This window comes from Chelmon rostratus, chromosome 14 (genome assembly GCF_017976325.1).
Source record: "Chelmon rostratus isolate fCheRos1 chromosome 14, fCheRos1.pri, whole genome shotgun sequence".
NCBI classification, from domain to species: Eukaryota; Metazoa; Chordata; class Actinopteri; order Chaetodontiformes; family Chaetodontidae; genus Chelmon; species Chelmon rostratus.
Genome location: NC_055671.1, coordinates 22331671 through 22352637, shown reverse-complemented (window position 1 = coordinate 22352637; position 20967 = coordinate 22331671). Strand labels below are relative to the sequence as shown.

Below are 20967 nucleotides of genomic sequence, written 5' to 3'. Positions count from 1 at the left end.
AGCCGAGACGAGTACTTAGAAAGGAAATGACTGACAATCCAGAACTGTAATTTTATGGCTAATTTTAGATAAAAAACAGGAAATAAATACCAGCTCGATCACATTTGAAATAGTTCTGCATGAGAGAGGAGGAGGAGGAGGAGACGCTTTTGTTAGATGTTGCTCTTCCAACATGGCGGCATATTGAATTCCTAAAGTTCGTATCAAATTCATCAGCACAGACAGTTTTCATCCAAATATAGAAACCTTTTTATTTTACAATTTCAGCAAAAATATCATACAATTCCAGTTTAATTGTACAGTTTGTTAAATATCTAAATACACTTTTAACAGTTGCGATGTCAGTAGAAAAAAATATTGGATATTTTTTATGCGATACAAAATTTACACTTCCCTACACATCAAAATTCACACACACGTACACGACAGTGTGTGACTGGCCGACGCTGGCCGTGGACATTAAAAACCTTTGCTCTTTATAAAATGAGATTTCTTTACGTTGCTCAACAAATTTTAGTCTGACCACAACAACATGGGGTGAAAAAAAAAAAAAGCGTTTTCATGTTACGACAAAAAAGCCAGCACACTTCCAAAAGCCTTACCCTATAAAGTGTGGAAAAGTATCGTGAATACGAGAGGAAACGTGTTTACTAGTTTACGCTGTTACATATTATCAAGGAGGGGATACACGGTAATAAGAGGTTTTAATATTTTACCACAGTGGATAAAAGCTGGAATAAAGCAAATGTAAACTTAACTCGACCCAAGTTACATTTTGATGTAACAAAAACAGTTTACATGTGCAATGGAGAGGTGCAAAAAAAAAAAAGTTTCACAAGCTTATTCAATTAAGAAACTTGACTGAATGGGACACAGTTAGCAACATCTTGGGCAACACTTGTGACCATTTTCTCCAGAGATCATTTAAGTTCCATCTCTGCAGTGAGTACTGATTGAGTCTCTTTTGGCCGTAAACACTTTGACGTCATCTGGTTTGCTTTAGATCCGGATCTGGATCCGTCCCACAGAACAGTTTACGACCATCATCTGCTCCTGTCAGTTTAAACTGAGGCTCACCTAAAGTCAGCCTGAACACCAGCCAGAGGGACTGAGAGCTGTGGAAAAGAAGTCGGCCTGAGGCGGCCATATTGTCAGAAAGCCTACAATGTTTGTTGTGAACCGGGACTTCTACACTACTTAGTGAACTCATGCTTAAATTGATATTTTTTTGGCCACTTGAGGGCAGAAGACTGTCGGACACAGACTGTAAAAAGTTACTGTCGCTAACAATAACAATGTTAAATTCAATTTGAAATTGTGTTTGTGTCCAACACTCCTTTAAGCTCTGTTTGGCTCTCTACCACCCGCTAAGAAAATCATTTTTTTGATCTGCTGAATGTTCCTGTTTCCAGCAGCTACTCACTGGGTTTGCACGCCTGCTCTTTGGTGCTGGGCCGGTAGCGTTCAGTGACTTTATCGGATGTTTTTTGGTGAAAACAGCTTCCTGCTGCTGCTGCTGCTGCTGCTGCTGCTGCTGCTGCTGCTGCTGGGAACAAGGCTGATGGGAGCGCTGAGACCGATCTTTACAGTAAATGTGCTGTAAAATTCAAACTGTGAGCTTAAAGAAACCAGAACGCTCTGCTGAGGAGTTTGGTGATGGTTTTCTGTTGGTTTATCACTGTGAGCCTCCTCTTTCACGTTACATGTGGCCTTTTGATTTACTGTTAACTCAGTGTCCACAGTCGAGTTTTAGAATTTCTTTTACAAGAGCTGGCTGAACGAACTACAAATAAACACAGGTTTTTATTAATGCACTTTCCTTAGTCGACAGTCGAGGGGCTCATGGAAACCTGTATTTCCACTAGTGTGAAAAATAATAAAATGAGTAACCTCGTGACTCACGACTAAATGTAGTATGATTCAGAAATGGCCGTATCTCAAAAACAAGGAGTTATACCAAATGCTGATCTGAAATCTGATATTGAACATGCCAAATCAAAGCTAAACTTATTCATGTGATTTTGTTGGATTCTTAGAAGAAAATCAGCTCATGCATGATGAATATATGATCTCATTTTGTCATGTGTAGCCACGTCTGGACAGTTTCGACAGCAAATTTAGTCTTTCCACCTCTAACAGAAAAAGCTTTTCCAACAACAAAGATTCATCTGCCATTAATTAATATAAAATGAATCAATTAGTGCACCTTTCTGCATGTTCACTGTAATGGGAAAATAATAGCTAAAGTGAATATAACTCTAGATAAAACCAAACTGTGGCAAAGTGTCCTGTTTACAATCACTGCCTTGATATCTGTGAGAATCCAGCTTCCTTTTCATCGAGCTTAGCCGGCAGGATTTCTTGTTTATTTCTCATTATTCTACGAGGCGCTGTGGCTGCGCTGCACTGTGAGATGGGCTCGGCCAGCTCAGGGCAAACCACATGTTATCAAACTGCTCTGACGAGGGCAAAGGAGAACAAGAAGCCCAGAATGTTGCCTCGTGTATCCAGTTCTCTGCACAACTCTGTCCACAAGTACAGCGTCTGTATCAAACAGTCATTCACAATAACGTCACATGATTCGACGGCCCAGATCGCACCGCTGATCCGCACAGAACTTCATTTAAAACACTGTCAAAGAAAAGGAGAAATGTGGGAACGGTAACTGGATCGAGCTGTAGAAAGGTCAGATGGTTGTTTCGTTTGGTCCTGTTAGGGTCTGTGGTGGAAACTTGGCTACAGCAGTGACTCAGTGGTCTGAAGCAGCAATTCCCACTCAGCTCTTAACAATCCGACAATGTACGAGTTGTCCAGGCGTGTAGTGAGAAGGTCAGGGGGAAACAGACACAGACGAACCCTGAACTACAGTTAAAACCTGGTGCTCTTCTATGAGGAGTGCCGGTCAACAAACTGATTTTCAGACTGAAATGTGAGACAGATTAGAGACACGTAGTTTCACACATCTTGCCTTTAGGTTTTTCACCTGCTCCAGAGGGGAGACGGAAGTTTTAATTGAAAATTTGAACACAAGCCTGAAATATGAGGAATATCATGACTTTACGGCTCCAGAATACAACAGCAGCTGAGGCCGTTTCCAAGTCCACAAAAAGTCTTTTATTGTCAGGTTTCGGCTTTCGGCCTGAAGGTGACGTCCTGCTGACATGCTGTTGTTGTTAGCAGTTCCCTGTCGAGGGGTAACGTGGTGCACTGTTAAAAGGTTTGGCACTACGAGCTGTAGCTTCGGCCGGCACCTTTTCCAGACTACAGACATTTTTGTATGTGATTTTGCACATGCATACACCAGAACAAATGTCTATTTCCTCCTCTTTGATAGCCGACTTAAACAGAATCCTTGGTTTTTATTTATGTCTAATGGTATAATTCATTCATTCATTCATTACATGAATCCAGATCAAGCTTTTAACTCAAACGTCACTGTTGTGTTACACTGAGGCAACAAAAGTTTCTAAATGTCCAAAGAATTGCTCCTGGGTGAACCAGCAGATTATATTTGTATTATAATGATAATGGAGTTTAATGATAAAAATCTGCAGCTTCAGTCCAGATTCACTGTAACAACAACAGACGTAAACTTTACAAACTAATATGATGGAGCTAGCCTGGTTCGTGACTTGCAAGTACCTTGACCAAGGTATGTTTGTTGAGGATCTGACTTTTTGTTTCAGTTTATCTGACCGTTAAATCGAACAGAGCACCAAACCTGGAAGTACTGATTAAACTGGCACAACTGTACATTGCTCTGCTTCACATAATCGGATTAGGGCATAGCGCAGGCGACAGACCAGAACATCCCAGAACATCACGCCGAGCAGGAATTAAAACAAACAATGGAGGTAAACAGCAACAATGTCCTTTCCCATAAAAGTACTTTGGATTGAACAGGTGGGAAAAACAACACAACAGCATCATGTGATGATTCAAATGGAACAGAGGTCTTCTTAGGGCGACAGTGAACTTTTCAAGGCAGGAAAATATGGTGGAAAAAAAGTCTCTTTAGCTCTATTCACAGCCAGCAGTTACATCAGTGTTTATTTAGAAAGCCGAACGAGAGTCACGAAACCGGCGGTGCCTTCGATGTCCTGCTCCAGAGCCGAGGTCAATTCACGTTCAGGTCCACATGAGAGTCAGGAGAGTCTCGGGCTTCAAGAAAAGTCACTTCCTGAATTGAGCGAATCGTCCCCTACGCTGATATGGACATGCAGGACCGCACACACACACACACACACACACACACACCTACATCTAGTCCTCTTCCAACAAGGCACTAAGATTTCATTCAAGTTTATCATTACACAAGTGCTTTATGCATCTGAAGCCCACACATTTGTCTCAATCCCAGAGCTACCTCAGCGAGCCCATCCGGAGTAATTCCCCCATTCGTCTCCTTCCTGCTCACACTGTACGCTAAAGTGATGTGTCAGCTCGGCAGCCGGCCAATCAGGCGGCCCTGCGGTGAATCAGCTGGCCTGCCAGTCACATAGCCAGTCATCCAGCCACGCAGGCGGGAAGTCAGTCAGGCGTCGGCTCGCGCTCCTGCCTGCTGCTTTGCGCCAGGACGCGACCCCGTGCTCGGCCGTGTGCGACGAGGCCGTTCCGGCGACTGATTGGCGGAGGCGGACGCAGCAAAAGCGGGGGGGGGGACTCTAAGAGGTGTGACAGCAGCTCTTGCCTCCACCAGCAACACCGCGCTACCACCACCATAACAACAAACAAGCCCTTAACCAGCAAGAGTTGGCCCACACAAACCCTGGAGTTAGACAGCGCTCGGGTCTGAGCAGTAAAAGAACGTGGCAGAGTGACCAAGCTGTGGAGGACTCGGGGGGGCAGGGGGACAAGATGAGGGAGGGAACAGAGGGTGGATGAGGGTTGTAAAGGAGAATCAATTCACCAGGTGATTTTCAGAGTGGTTCTGCCTGGCTTCACCCAGGTGTCAGGATGACTTTGGCTCAGCAGGAGCCCCCCCCAGGGAGGTTGTCAGTGCTGGAGAGACATAAGGGGATTTGAGAGAGAGAATGGAGAAGGTGGGCAAAGACGCAGTCATGCAGGCAGATAGAGACGGACGTGCAGGCAGAGGCAGAGGAGGAGAGACAGGAGGGGGAAAGAGATGGAGACAGAGGATAAAGGTGGATGAAGGAGAGGGGGAATAGAGGGAACGGCGAGGGAAAGAAAGGCAATAAATAAACGCAGAGAAACTGACTAAACAGACTAAAGAAATTAGAAACGAGAGGCGGGAGGAATGTCAGATAACCAATCAACAGCAAAATCAGGAAGTGAGACAGACCCACTGCCACAGCGACGCTGTGACAGAATAAATACATCTCACACACAAAGTCACTTTTAAACACACACCCATCCATCACAGCTCAACTCAGTCTTTCCTCTAACTGATGTGTTTAACCAGCTTCCCCCGCGGTATCCCATCCTGCCTCACTCTGAGCACCCCAAAGAGAAACAGCTGTCGCCTCAGCGGCAGGTAAACGGGGAACCGCAGTAAATGTAAAACGCCATCTCACAGCATCAGCAGCAGCGGCAGCAGATCCACGTCTGCGTGCCTCAGGAGTTTTTGTGGGCGCCGCAGGGCCTCAGTTGGTGCCCTGGTTGAAGTGCTCCAGCACGGTGGCGTTGGTTCTCTCGAACAGCCACTGCTGGCTGGGGGAGGAGGGGTCGCACGTGTTCATGAAGACCCGCCGCTCTGTCGGGCTGCAGTCGACACAGCTGTTACTGACGGGGTGATACAGACTCTTGTCCTGGAGGACGGAGGGAGGGAGAGACAGGAAGGATTGTCAGAATGGATGAAATAAAATTTCACATCCGAGCTGAAAATTACTTTTCAATCCATCACAGTTTCACCTTGTGGTGCCACAACTGCCTGCAGGGACCGCTGAAATCATGTTGGTGATGCATTCAATGACATTCACTAAATTTAAGGATAGCACCTCACTTTAGCATTTATAGGCAGTGTAAACAATTACCAAATGTTTATAACACACTAAAATGTACTTACTAGCAGATATGAGGACTTTTTAAATGCTTATTTATCCTTCAACATGTTTAACTCCCTCCTGTGAAGCATCCATAACAGAAAATGAACCACTGACAAAGGGTACATTTATGTAGCCTTTTGTCTAAAACTCTTCACAATTTGCCTATTCAATATGAAGTATGCACTGAGGTGACATATAGTTATCACTTTGTTTGATATTTATTAATGCAGTATTTCATTATTTCTAAAGAACTCTTCACTGTCAGACTCTTCACCTGATGCAGCTGACAGCTGTAGAGAAAACCTAGCCAGTAGGCTTTGAGTTTTTTGAATCAAACAACTATTTCTTAAATTCAAGAATAAACCTTCAAGCGCAAGATGTGTTCAGGAGACACATCTCCAAACTGTTTCATACCTGCAAATGATTTGTACATGTGTACAAACTGTAAATGAATAGTTCATAAGACACTGAAAAGATTTGTTGTGGTGGATAAACATACATCATTAAATATGATCGCAGTGATGTTCCACTGCGTTAACTTTTGTTAACTCTTTATTCACCTGTTATGGATACTTCAGGATACGACTGTGGACTGGCTGACATGACAGGTTAGATATCGCTTTTGGATCTGATCCTTACTAATTCAGGCAAGAAAATACAAAAAAATATGTTGAGATTTACAAAAAAAAAATATGTAAAATGAGCGTTTTTATACTATTTTTACCAGATTTGGCAGGTTATAGCTGCCTCTGAGGCACTATGACTGCAGCTAGGGCTGTGTGATATGCTGTATTCTCTTACCATGCAGCAAGAAATGCATGTCATGTTAAAGCGTCCTCCTCCAGCTTGCATTTAATTTTCTTAATACATTTTGCTGTATCACTGCCGTGCTGTCTTTTTCCTTCTGTGTTCACTGTAGCAAACAAGCTTGTTTGTGACACTGTAATAAATCCTAGAAGCGTCCTCCTGTATGGCATGTTTTCATAATAACTGAGCTTAAATGCACAACAACATAATGAGGTCCTATGAATATCCATCAGCTTCAGGCCGGAGTCTGTCACAATGTGCAAAACTCTGTAGAATGATTAAGTAGCCGTGACGTCATTTATTTTATAGCAATTATGTTTGGAGATTTGTTGTTTTGTGCAGAACGAGGAAGGAGTGGAGAGAACAACATGTTAGACATAGAGTAAATGTGTTTCCGGTTACACTTTCCTCTGCCGTACCTTTCTGTAGCGCCACAGCTGGTTGCCCTTCATGCCGTGACAGTCGTACAGGGTGACGGGGCTGTTGTGGGAGATGGCGTCGAAGCAGACTTTCTTAGTGTGCATGGGGTCGCCCACACGGATGTCCTCTCTCCAGCCGAATGTGAACACCTGCAGGAAACAAATCTCAGCTGTGAAGTCGCAGACATCCATTCAGGAAAAACAAGGTACAGAGCAACAGGAAGAGATGAATCAGCGATAAGGTGCATCAACCCTGAAGCTTTGTGTGTTCCTGTTAAGAACTGTTCCCATTAGGCCTATTAGTGCAATTACAAAGTAAGTAATACAAAGTAAAATGTCAAAGAAGGTGAAAAGATTTCATCTAAAGAACCTTGTACTTTCCCACTTTCAAGAATTCTTCATGCATTTTATCTCACTTCTTCCCTTCAGACTCTGGTTTTGACTCCTGCACTCAGTTTTACAGGCTGGACATAATTAAAGTTTCACTTTTCCAAGGCTGTCTTTCAAAAATGTCAAGGTTCCTCTGTTGCTGTGGCCTTTGCACTCACCATTATTGGCTGTGTATTGTGTTGGTTATACTCGCCATTATTATTAATCTATTAAATCTAAGTGTTGGTTTCTCCCTCACATGTGGATCAGAGGCCAGTGTGTCCTCTGTGGATAATAACAAGTCTAATGTATTAAACCGAGCGGCTAAAAGAATCATGTTCAGGAGTATTTTCGAGGTGAAACATCTTGCAAGGAATGTGGCATCTGAGCTGTGGCTGAAAACATCGTAGCAGGCGCATCATTTATATCCTCACCAGCTGCGTAAAGGCCGAACAAGGTTAATGTTACGTCAGAGATTTGAGGATGTACATCGCAGGTACATTCAGGCGCAGCGTAAATAAAGAGTCTAATCTATACAGAAGTGATCATAGTCAAAAATGCAGTCCTCGTTTTACTACACAAACTTAAATGATGAAGATGGTTAAAGGTTAGGAAAAAGCAGTAAGTGGATCTTATTGTCGGGATTGTTTAATCAAGCTTTTCCAGGTCAAGAATGAATCCATGTGTCACTATTAAGCAAACGCAGAAGAGGAACCGAAAAGAAAAAGGCGTTTAGGCATTGCAATGCTTTTTATGAGTGGGTATATGTTTTGTTTGCTGCTGTCTATGCGTATGAGGACGCATACATTGGCAGGAAGCTAATGGTTTCACACTTTGCCAGTGGGGTCAACATGCCAAGAAATGCCACAGTGCGCCAGCAAAGATGGCGAAGAGGAAGAAGTAAACACGGATGTAAACACAGCAGGTTTTAAAGGTTTCTCCACAGGACACCTTTAAGATCAGGGATTGTGAAGTTTGTATTTGTGCCATCTGAATATATGTTTTTGTTTGAAGCGCAGCATCTGTGTGCACATTCTAAAACTCACAAACACCATATGTGCTACAGTGAAACAGGCTGCACCACTTCCCTGCACTGCCTGTGCCGTACTCACACAATAACATCTTCAGTGAACATGAAGGACTGAAGCAGCTCCACAAACTTCACTGATCATTATCATCGATTTATCTAAAAAAAAAACCCCAGTGAGATTGTGATGAGTCATCACACTCGGGAGTCTGACATGACACTTTGATTGATGACGTCCTTAATGATCGGCCCCTTTTTATCTAATTGTTTGTCACTGTCTGTCGACCTCAAAGCTGCATTAAAAATGACCATGATGAACTCGGCAGTCGGGACTCATATGGCACCTTCTTGCCATAGCCTTTTGCTTTTATTACACTTGCCAAGTAAAAAAGACTTCCTGATATTTTTGTTTTCTCTTATTATTGCAGCTGTTCGAAGAGTGATCTTCAGTAACGTGGCTGTCGCTCCCCCAGCGAACAAAGACTTTCTCCATGACTTCCTCCACTCATCTCGTACAGAATCAAAAAGGCCCGACAAGGACAGCTGCCAGAGGGCCTCCTGTGATTTGCAGTGAATCCATTTCTTGCCGACTACAGATTGCAACTGTGACACAGATTAAACTACAATGCATCTCAATATTAAAGCAATTAAACTGTCAAAGCTCCGAGGCGTAGTGTTTCAGCTGTGGAAACAAAAGGGGACATTCAATCCATTAAGGTTGTATTATGAGCTCGGCTTAAAGATCTTCAGTGCGACATGTGAGAACACACACTTCAGAACCACGGAAAGATAACGACGCTGCACAGTGTGTGCGTGTGTGCTGTTTATGTGGTGTGGAAGTTTATTTGACATTAATCTGTGTTTAGCAGAACAAATACACTTCCTGAGTAGAGAGTCTACCAACAGGGGTGAAACCTCGTGATTCCTCTTGGGACGGGGGGTTGAGTGGTCTGAAAGTCTGCTCCTGTAAACCCTTTTTCATTACTCGAGCACTCAGAGTGCTCCTCCAAAAAACACAAGATGTACCAGGTGGACAAAACCAGAGCCTTTTCGGAGCAAAGATGATGGGGACCTGTGGAAAAGCTGCCCCTACCAGATGTGCTCACATTCATTTTCAAATCAAAGAGAGATGAGTCTAAAGGGACCCGAATACAATCAAACCCTCTTTGGAGAAAAAACAAACGCACACACAAAAAAACCCCTTGAGGATAATTAGACCAGATTCAAAATGTGGTCGACCCGAGCGTATCCGAACAGAGAGAGCACCAGCACAGGTGGCAGCATGATGCTCGACCAATTAACGAGCAGCTGCAGTCAAAAGGAACAACATGTCATTTTTTCTTTTTACTACACAGTCAACAATCTTTGTCTGCCTCTAACAGTGTATTTTCCTGCTGCGGTGCTGATGATGATAATACATCACATGATCTGAGCTGATAGTGAGTCCATCTGGATCTAATCAGGTTGTAGGAGCACTGACACACAGACAGTGTTCCTGCAACAGAACAGGGCCCTACCTGCATCACACTGATATAATGTGCCCCCGGCCCAACTCGGGACCCGGGCCGCTTCTTAGTGGCTAAGAACCAAATGGACCCATGAAGACCTCTATGCAGAGCACCTAACTGCTGCACATAATGCTAATATCCCTAAAATTCTACTTAAATTCAATAATTGTGTATCTGCTAGATCCAGCTTTTGTCAACTGTTCAAAATATGAACACTGCAATTACTCGTTTGCATGTATTTATTCATTTATTAAATGTATTTTTAGTGTCTTTCTGTTTCATTAGTGCATCATATGTTTAAATGTGCTTAACTTGCATTACGTAATTTCTGGCTAACTTTCTTCCAAAATTCGGCTGTTGTAGTAGAGTCAAAGTTATGTATTTTGCATTAGTTAATATTAATTCCTCCCAGTAATGCCTGACTTTATTTTTCTGAATCTTCACCAGAACTGAAATTCAAGTCTACAGGGTTTGAAATAAGGCAATTTGTTGGTGTTTCTTCTTATTTTAGTCTTTGCAGCTCACCTGTCCGTGGCTCCAGCTCACCTCGCCCCGCCCCTTCACACAGCTCTCCAGGCGGATGGGACTCCCTGATACAAAGTGTTTACTCTCCATACACATGCCGCTGCCCACATTACGGACCTACAACACGAGCACCAAAACCACCGTTCAGCTGTTGGTCAGCAAACACGATCATCATTCATTTTAAGTCTGTAACAGTGACTGGAGGGTCCCTCGTAAAACCATAAGCTTGTAATTATGCACAGTTTGGTCTATTTTGGGAGGCAATAACATGCTAATTAGTTTGTGATTCACATGAGATGATGCTCCCTCCACTCAAAATCAGACCAAATTCCAGATGTGATTATGAGCCAATGTGAGAGCTGACCGTACCTCTCCCCACGCAGCAGCAGGGGGCTCCACCGGCGGGTAGTGTTTGGGCAGATCCCAGGCCACCTCGCTCATGAACCACTTGAAGCTCTTGCAGTTGAGGCGGTTCCTCAGCTCCTTCTGGGCCGTCATGTCGCCTGCTGACAGGTGGCGGTACTCGGGCCGACGCTGGTAGACGTATTCGGCGTATTCGTCCATCCACACCTCCGCCACGCGCTTCAGATTCTGAAATCAGAGTGAAAAAGTTTCTAGCTGACATCCAACGACTTGCAGAAAACAATTAAGAAAGTTCAATTTTTCATACCAACAAAACTACAAAATGCAAACATCAGAGCAGTGACAACATTCTTGTTACTTTGCATTATTGTGTTGTGATAGAAAAGAGGAAAAAAGCAAAATCAGGGACTAATTTCAGTTTGCTCATCGGTGTGGAAAGACTCAGCAGGCATTTGCTTTAGTTAGAGGCATCATCAACGGATGTAGAGCAATGAAGGTGTTCAGTCTTAAAAGAAGAACGCAGATGATTGTAGTGTTTCCCGTCTGCAAACTTTCTCCAATGATAAGAGATCAGTGTGAACGCTTCCTGCACCTGATTAGACAACCCAATTTGCTAGACCATCATTGGGCTGGAAACAAATTGGGCTGAACTGGAGATGTTGGCAAAATTTCAATTAAGTTATTAACTATACACGATACAGTGCAGTAATGTAATCAATTTAAACCTAAATGAACAGATTTTTCTTTCTTTGGGCCAATCGGGGACCGATATCACAGATGACATGGATGAATGTGTTAGCAAATAGCTGCCTTTTTACACATTCAACACACATGGAGAAACATGATAAAGCCCGCGCTCGAGTTGAAAGGTGCAGCCTGTCTAACCACCGTAACGGCTAACAGCGATCAGACGTGACCAAACCTTAACAGGCATTTTGCAAAAAACCAAGCAGGTCTAATGACAATGACGACTATGAGCCTGAGATACAGTCTGAAGTCACAGAGACCTCCGATGCCATGGCTCCAGCTGAAAACAAACAAAAATGTTGAGAGTTCGGGGCAGAATGGAAAAGCTGACTGACGTGCGTTATAAATGAGGCAGAAAACATGTTTGGCTCACGCTGTGAGGAATCGAATGGATTCACCAACATGACGAACGTGTGCAATGCAGTGCCCATCGAGTGTTTTTAAGCTTAGTAAACTCAGATAATATTTGACCAGACTTTCTCCCACGCGGACCGACACCTGGTAAATGCACATGATCGCTGATGCTAATTGAATCCCTTCCCGCTGTGCCAGACAGTAAAAAGCACTTTAACTTGAAAGAATTCAAGTCAACTGGCTTGTTAACAGATCTTTGTGCTTCTGGACATCAAGTCTTTAATGAAACACAAGCTAAGCCATCGTCTCTACATCCTGCCATCCTTGATGTTCTGATTGATCTAACATGGCAGAATGATCAAAGCCGCTCAGCAGAAAGGCGGCCAGTCATCACACAGGACCTGTCATCCTCTCCCAAAAGGCGAGAGATGAAAAAAAAAAAAAAAAATAGAAGCAAGTTGTCTCTCGTCATGAAAGCAGAAACAACACTGAACTCAATTATGTGCTAATTCACAGGGTGGCTTCACAAGAGATCACATTTCTCTGTCTCTTGCTCTTTCCTCTATTTCTCTCTGACATGTTAATTGTAACAGATGCAGCTTATTACACTATCTCACGAAACGCTGAGCAGAAGTTAGCTGCATTCTGAACTTGACTTTTTGAATTTTCCACTGAATGAATATCATAAGACGATGCCCAGAGGCAGAAAACGTGTTCAGACCTGGAGCTTTATTCTAAATCCTTGTTGTTTTTCACAAACAACACACACTGGATGTCTCCCAGCAGCACTGCAAAATGTGTACATACACGGTTTAAATATTTCGCTCACTGTAAACATCATATAGACCCAATAAAGTGTTGGAAGAAGCAGATACAGGATGTGTTTGTACTCGTGTAACTTTAAAAGGGGAAGTTTGAGGATTTGCTAAAATTTGAACAATATTCTAACTGTGGATATTGATAATGACACAGACAAAAATATCTACTAGAAAGAGAAGCACAATCATGTCACTGCAGTGCTGATGGTCATGATGATAGAAGCCTGGAGCATGAAGGGGATTAAGAAGGAGGTCATCTGTCTGTTTTATTTCAACAGTGCAGGTCTGACAAGTCCACTTCCTCTGCTAAGTACCAAAGCACAGTGTCCAGTGTGTGAAACATGTGACTAAGAGACATATCATTTTAACTTGAAGATAAAGACAACAACAATAAGAGTCTGAGACAGAAATATGTTGACATGGGCTTCCTTTATAAAGTATAATTTCCCTGCCAGTGTGGCCTACATACATGATACAAGCAAACAGAGAGCGGCGGTCTTAGAGCGCAGTTGTCCAGAACCGTTTTCTGACATTGGAGGTGATTGTGTGTTGGCATTTTTCCCTCTTATTTAACCTTTAAATGCCTTTTTCTTTTCACCAGAAAGCAAAAACTTTAAAAAACTAAAATTTCAGGTGGTTTCATGTCGGCCAAAATGAGTGCAAAAGACCAGAAAGTGTCAGACATTTGCTTCCACTGGCTCTTTCAATCATAATGAAAGCATCTAATTTCAGAATGAATAAAAAACAGCGAAGCAGGTAACTGATGGAAACTGTAAGCAACGATGACTGCAGGGCAGACAGCTTCTTCAGCAGCCTCTTTAAGCTCAGACAATTGCCAACATAAAAGATTTACACCCAAGCCATGGGAAATCCATCCAACCGAAGCCTGTGAGGTGTAAAAGAGTGAAAAACACAGAGCCTGTCAGCCTCTGAGGTACGGACGCATGTGCGAGAATACAGATGGTGGCAGCCTCGGAGGTAGGAATGGTGAAATGAATGAGAATACAGGTTCAGCGAGCCTTTCGGGAAAGTATAAATACAAATCTTCTGGCCTTTGGAGGTACAGATGTAGAGGAAAAAAGCCTCCAGCCACACACACACACACACACACACACACACAGATACACACTCTGCAGCATAGCTCATCGCCTGCAGCAAAACTCGCACCCTCCAGGTAAAGTGGAGTTCAGTGGCTCTATCTCCCCCCGTGCTGATGGACTCAGGGTATCTGCACCAACTGAAGGGACTCGCCTGCTCTTGTGGTGTATTGTTATAGAACTATGGTATTAATTAAGTGAGAGAAAAAGGTTTTTCTTCCAATGTAATGATTGCATTGGTGAGAAATGTCTACAGAATCAACAGTAGTTGATTCTGAAATAGCAGTGAGGAAATAAAAGACCTGGGTTTAATTCTCACCTCAGGCGAAGAATTTTCAGACCATGACTAAAACCTTCCACCAACCAAACTTTGTGGCCTTCCCTTAGAAGAGCACTCATAAATAAAACAGAAAGTGATTATTTGCTAATCTTCTCTGACATACACTCAACTGAAATCAGCACAAAGACAACATATTTAGTGTTTGACCTCATCAGCTTCATTGATTTTTGTAAATATCTGCTTATTCTGAATCTGATGCAGCAACACGTTTCAAACAAGTTGGGACAGGAGCAACATTCCACAGGTAAACAGGTTGATTGGAAACCGGTGATAGTATCATGATAAGGTGAAAGGAGCATCCTGGAAAGTTCAGATGATGCACTGATGACGCAGGATGAGAATCACCAAAACTGTCCGATGAATGAATTACCCGTCAGTCTGTATAACTTAACTATAACAACGTAAAATTTTTGCACCTGAAACTGAACAAAGTGAACAAATTACATACCCCTGAAAACTCACAAAAACTGTCTTTGTTAGTCTTTCTACTGTTCCAAGAATCACCAGCTCTGGTTTGGTTGAAATACAAAGTTAAGCAAAATTGAGCAAAGTTAAAGTAACAACATATGAATACATTGCTTTTTTTTTTTTTTTTTGGCTATTTGGGGACAGCGGAAACAAGTTGTGAACACCTTTTAAGTTGCTACAGTGATATGACAATTAAGAGTCAAATTTCTGTCCAATATTCACTCTCTTTTAGCTCTGATTTTGGTCTCTACCAACTCCTGCAGGAAATCTCTGGCTCTTTAGCTGCTAAATGCTCCACTATGGTCACTGACAGTCACTTGCCAAATATGTCCGTCTGCCAGCGAGTTGAAAGAGAAAATTTGCATGAATCGCGGGGCTTTGCAGAGTGATGTTTGAGGAGGACTGGGCGGGGTGGGACAGAGAGATAGAGGTGCTGCTCGCCGATAGACGGCTGCTGCGCCGGGGGGGAAAGCCGGAGCACCTGGAGAAACATCCACCCGGAGTCTCACCGGATTCTGCTCTGATCTGGAGCCGTTAATCAAAGGGAGGAGAGCTCAGAGTTTGTCTTTTAAACTTTTGGGATTAGAAAGTGGATTTATTTTCACTCTTGCCTCTCAACCTGTGTGCCTCAGTGAGCCGAGGAGGTGTCAGGTGTTTGTAATTAGCCTCTCCGTCCATGTTGACTGCTGACCGGAGGGGAAATGTACTTCACTTCATGAAACGGAAACGGAAAGAACCGGAGTCTCTGGTGAGTCCTGAGTTCAGTCAGAGGCTGAACTGAACATAAACACACGGACAGACGCAGCCGGCGCCGGCCGTTGCTTGTTAGCTTACAGCTAGTGCACAGGTACTGTGGCTGTTTGGGGCGGGTTGATCATGTGTGGTTATTTGTGTCACACAGGGGTTTAATGCACATGTGTAACACTTGGTCACTTGCCATTTCAAAAATGCATCATCTCCATTAATTCTTAACTGGCTGTTAAAGTGTTTTGGCATCAGATAATAAATATTATATAAACTCATTATGTAAACTATTACTCAAACCAGCCTTACAGGATCGCTTGTTCTTCATCTGATCGTGATGAACCCACCACCACCAACCCAACTCCTGGTGGTTTTTTAAAAGCAGGGCTGTTTGTGGCCTGAACGTCAGCTGGCTAAATCTCAAAATGCTGTTTGTGTGTGAAAACAACATGTGTCTGCATTAGCATTTTCAGGTCATTTTCGTGATGTTTGTCATTCACATCAAGGCCAAAAACAACAAGGGAATGGCTAAATCTCTTCTTTCTCCTCCTCCTCTTTCAGTCACCAACAAATAAATTCTGCAGAGTTTTCCTTCCACAGATTCAGTATTCGCACCAAAACTGCTTTGGATAAAGCTCTTTGCATTTATGGCGTTTTCTCTTTGATCTATGGGTGCCCTACCCTTCTGGCTTTTCAAAATATTAAAGCAGTTGCACCTTTGTGAAAACAGATTTAAATGAAGCGTCTCCACAACTCAGATCATCCTCTTCGATTGAAGACACAGCTCAGTTTGTCTGCTTCTGCGGAGAAGAACTCAGCCAAGCTGAAATGTATATTTAACAGAATGACAGTGAGTTCAGCCCACATCATGTAGAGAAAAAAGAGCTCTCTATTCATTGTCATAGCTGCAATGATGCCACTAATAAAAACCTACATTATAGCCGTTTGTAAGATACACAGTATAATCATCTTGACTACAGACTCATCCGTTCCTGACAATGCCAGGCAAACACGCCAGTCATCCAGTCAACTACAGCAAATAAATGCAAATGGAAAGGACCACTTATGTATTTAGGTTTTTTTTCTAAAACCACCATGCAGAGAAGGACACAGGGGACAAAACAGATTCATCACAGCCTGAGGTACAGTAAGCAGTTCTGAATTGTTAAACCGGCTGCCTGTTTGATATCAGTATTCAATGCAGCCTCAGTAAGGGGCTAATGGTCAGACCGACAAGGAAAAACAAAGGCCAAGAGGTGTAATTACATATTCAGCCCAGCCAAACAGAGCCAGGTGTCAAGCTGAGTCATGCATAATGAATAGTGTTGAGCTACAGGCCAGATGAACATTTTTTAAGAATTTCTCATACTGTGCGTGTGAAGTGCTAAAGCTCACACGGAAGGTAGAAACTTGAGCTCATTATTGGAAAACTGCGATTTATAGATTGTGGATACACAAGCTGGATACGTGCACTGCGAGTTAAAAGATAGAAAAGGTGCTACAGTTATGAGTCACTGTCACCGTGGTGACAAATGCAAAAACGAATTGAAATGATGATTTAAGTGTCAGTTCACACAAATTACAAAAAAAGGATTTTCCATTTTCATTGTTGCAGTTTTATTTAAGCCTGTGTATCAATGGAACACATCATTTCAATCATTTTTGCTCCTACAATCAACATTTTTTTAACGTACCCTATTTGTCATTTATAAAAGTCCACCATGGATCACAGATTTAGCTTACATGTTTAGAATTGTGTCAGATTCAGGATGAACTGTAACTAAAAAAGGAATTAAAATCGATGCAGCAAAACCAGAGACATTGTTTTTTTTAACGCCATGCAGACCTCTTCCTTGTCAAAACCTGGAGCCAGCATTACCCACAATGCAAATCACACAGCTGATGGTTAGATCAGCGATTTGAGTGTGTTCGTAGTGGCTAATGTAGCCTTGAATCACAAGCCTCAAGCACAGCAGAGGAGGGACACAGCTTATCAGACTTCACAGAGCTCCCTCTGGACCCACAAAAGCCTTTCTACAACTTTTTCTCCCATACTCCTCATGACGTATGTGTGAAGCCGATGGAGTCGGCCTACATTGTATAACGTAGCACTGGGTCCACACACATACTGTTTTTTTCTTTGCATTACTGTGAAACATCCTTCTACCTCATCCACGCTGTAACCTGTGCAATATTACATTCTCTTTTCCTTAAATACTACACTATGCACATATGTTTTTATTTCCACTGTGACATATATATAAACCTCTATATATACATATTTATGTATGTATGTCTATATATATATATATATGTGTGTGTGCGTGCATATATACATATATACACACACACACGCATATATATATATAACCATGTGCAATTTTTGTTTCAATCCCTGTGCATTTTTTTCAATATTTCTCAAGTACTTTCCATTGACATTATATATATATATATATATATATATACCTTATTTTCTGCACTATAAGGCACATCTAAAAGCCTTTAATTTTCTCAAAAACCGACAGTGCGCCTTATTATCCGATGCGCCTTTTATATGGATCAATATTGGTTAATTATGGCCATCGTAGTCAGGGGGTGTGGCCGAAGTAACAGCGGTAAAAGTTTCAAGGGCATTCCACTCTGTGCGTGCCGTCATCCTTTTACTGGCGCGTGCAGTCAGCTGTCAACCTGAATAATAAAATGACTGTTTCACTGAACAATGAAAAAATATGAATATGTGCTAAATAAAAGGCAATTAAAATATTAATCAAACGTGGTTAATGTGATTTCTGCTCCTGAACCTCAGCGCACAGTGTCTGCACCTGCATCTTTACGCAGGATAAACTGTCATCTGTGAGCGCGCGCGGTGTTTGTTTCAAAACGAACAAACTAAAATAAAATACATTTTAAATAAATGCTCATTAATTATTTTCAGGAGCCGCATCAGAGGGATGAAAGAGCTCCGGAGCCGTGGGTTGCCGACCCCTGACCTAGTGGATGCATAACGCAACCCCAGACACCATCGGTAGTTTCTTTCTATGCGCCTCTTAATGCGGTGTGCCCTATATATGAAAAAAGTTTTAAAATAGGCCATTCATTGAAGGTGCGCCTTATAATCCGGTGCGCCTTATAGTGCGGAAAATACGGTATATTCTCTATAGTCCTTTGTATAAAACGTACATATACAAAGTCAACTTCTTATTCTGTATATTGTATTTTTTCTTTTCCATTGCCTTTGCTATTTGTTGTTACAGGCAGCATCAATAAAAAAGCAAATTTCCCCATCTGGGGATTAATAAAGTTGATTTTATCTCTCTTCTTATTTGGTCACAAGCAGCCGTACAATACCTTTACCTGATCTGCAGTTTGTGATTTTATGTGCTATAAATACATTCTGTCAATACCAAAAGTACTGAGGTGTGAGTCCTTATTTGACAACATTTGCCAAAACACTGAAGGTGAGTGCGTTTGGTTAGTGGTACTCAAAGAAGCCAAAACATACATTTGAAAACTCAAAGAATGTCTTACTCCATGTGATCTGTAGCTATTTCGTTTTGAAGGTAGAAAAAAATCTGTGCATGACTAGTCTCAGTGGTGACCTCAAAGAAAGTCCTTGTGTCCACATTAACATGCGACAAAACCACCTGAGACTCACCCTGGCCAGGCTGACTCCTCCAGGAACTTTGTAGGGGACGTACTTCCTGTAGATGTGTCCTACCCTGGAGCAAGGGATGTCCTCCATCCGGCCACCACACATCCACACCTAAAGAGATACGGAGACGGAGAGATTCAGCAGCGATAAAGTGTGGGAAGACGCGACAGAGACGATGCAAGGTTAAAATGTATAGAAAAGGAAAGATGGAAGGAGTGGGAGGATGCCTGAAGCCGAGGGACATGAATGTATACGGTCTATGCTGGGTTGTAAGGTTTGTTGACTGGGCCATGAGTCCTAGGAGAGAGGATTAAAAGATGGGAGAGGGTATGCCTGGGAAAAGTAGACAGATGTACAATCAGTCTCATTTTTTAAGCCTGAAGTTAGACAAACTTAAAAAAAACTGCAGCTATTAATCATCTTGGGTGAAGAGTGCAGGAATGAGAACACCTTTCAAAGAAACTCCACAAAGTGACTCCAAAGCTTATGTTTCTAGACTGCAGAGAGAGGAAATGACATCAAAGAGAACAAGTCAATCATGCTTAGCTAAATGACAAAGACTGAAATTGGATTTGTTATGCTACTTTTGGAAAGCAGAGCCACCTCTTAAGCCTATAAAATGTGAGTACTTGAATTTTTTAAGATAGTTTTTGGGTCTTGCATCGCTTTAAATTTGACAAGTCTGAGGTCAGAAGGTCAGACGGTAAAAAACGTGTGTGAGCTCGTTTTTATACACTCACACACCCGAGATTTCCACCGGGCAGTATTGCTGACGTCACGAAATTAGCGGTTAGAATTTCCACATTCAGTATCTAAAGAAAGACTTGCCCGAACTCTGATAATTCATGCATCAATCCATCAATTTTAGAAAAACAGTAGCATTTTTCATACATAGGAGGATTAGCAAATGATCACATTCTGTTTGATTTGTGTTCTGCAACTTTTTTGGAATGGGGGTTCTAGTAAACTTCCTGGTATGGTCCCTTAGAACAAATCACAAATTTGATCCCTTTTCAATGGATTCTGCAGCTTGTCAGTGTGTCCCTATCACGTCAAATCACATCCAACGCATCATGTTAAGCTTTCCAAAAAATATCGACTGGCTTCCTTGACCTCTCTTGCACCCTCACAGCACAACAAACTCCCAGTTCTTCTTCTTCTACTCTACTCCTGTTGTGACTGGAATCTCTCAGCTGTCGCCTGGAAAACTACTTTGCTATGACTAACATTTTTTGAGTTAATTTTGTCAACGTGAGGCTATTATTCGGATTGACTTGCAGGTTGGAGTTCGGAGATGACAGACGTAGACCGGTCGGGAGAAGAGGAAGCTCGATAGCAAAAATAAGGAGGGGAAAAAATGTCAGACAGACATCTGGAGTTGATCATTTCGGTTTGTTGATATTCTGCATCACTCCCCTTCCTGATCCTCCAGAGTGGACATCAGCTGGCTGCTATTTCAATCCAATTACTCCTTGTCAAGTTTGTTGCACCACTCCAGCTCGGACAAACAGAATCAAGGGAAATAACAGACTGAATCCAGCCTCTCCACATCTCGCTGTAGGGAAGCTCTGACCTGCTCCGCCAATCCCTTCCATCGTCTTCATCCCTGACTCAAACACTTGAGCTTAATAACAGGGGCACCTCGCTGCAGGAGGGATCAAGAGCTTGAGTTCAGCGCCCGTCAGATTAAATTGAAAGTCTTATCAGTCACCTCGAACACACAA

At 42.5% G+C, this 20967-nt stretch overlaps 1 protein-coding gene across 1 annotated transcript in view; it reads right to left on the bottom strand.

Moving 5' to 3' along the window:
• Positions 1-231: 231 nt before the first annotated feature.
• The window catches only part of LOC121617266 (polypeptide N-acetylgalactosaminyltransferase 10-like), a 93011-nt gene continuing 72275 nt past the window's right edge, over positions 232-20967 (bottom strand). The window contains exons 8-12 of the mRNA XM_041952384.1: positions 19247-19354; positions 11030-11251; positions 10661-10777; positions 7232-7381; positions 232-5768 (exon numbers count right to left, since the gene is read on the bottom strand). Of these exons, the coding sequence (XP_041808318.1) occupies positions 5604-5768; positions 7232-7381; positions 10661-10777; positions 11030-11251; positions 19247-19354 (762 nt within the window). The 3' untranslated portion in view covers positions 232-5603. The remainder of the gene's footprint in view (positions 5769-7231; positions 7382-10660; positions 10778-11029; positions 11252-19246; positions 19355-20967) is intronic.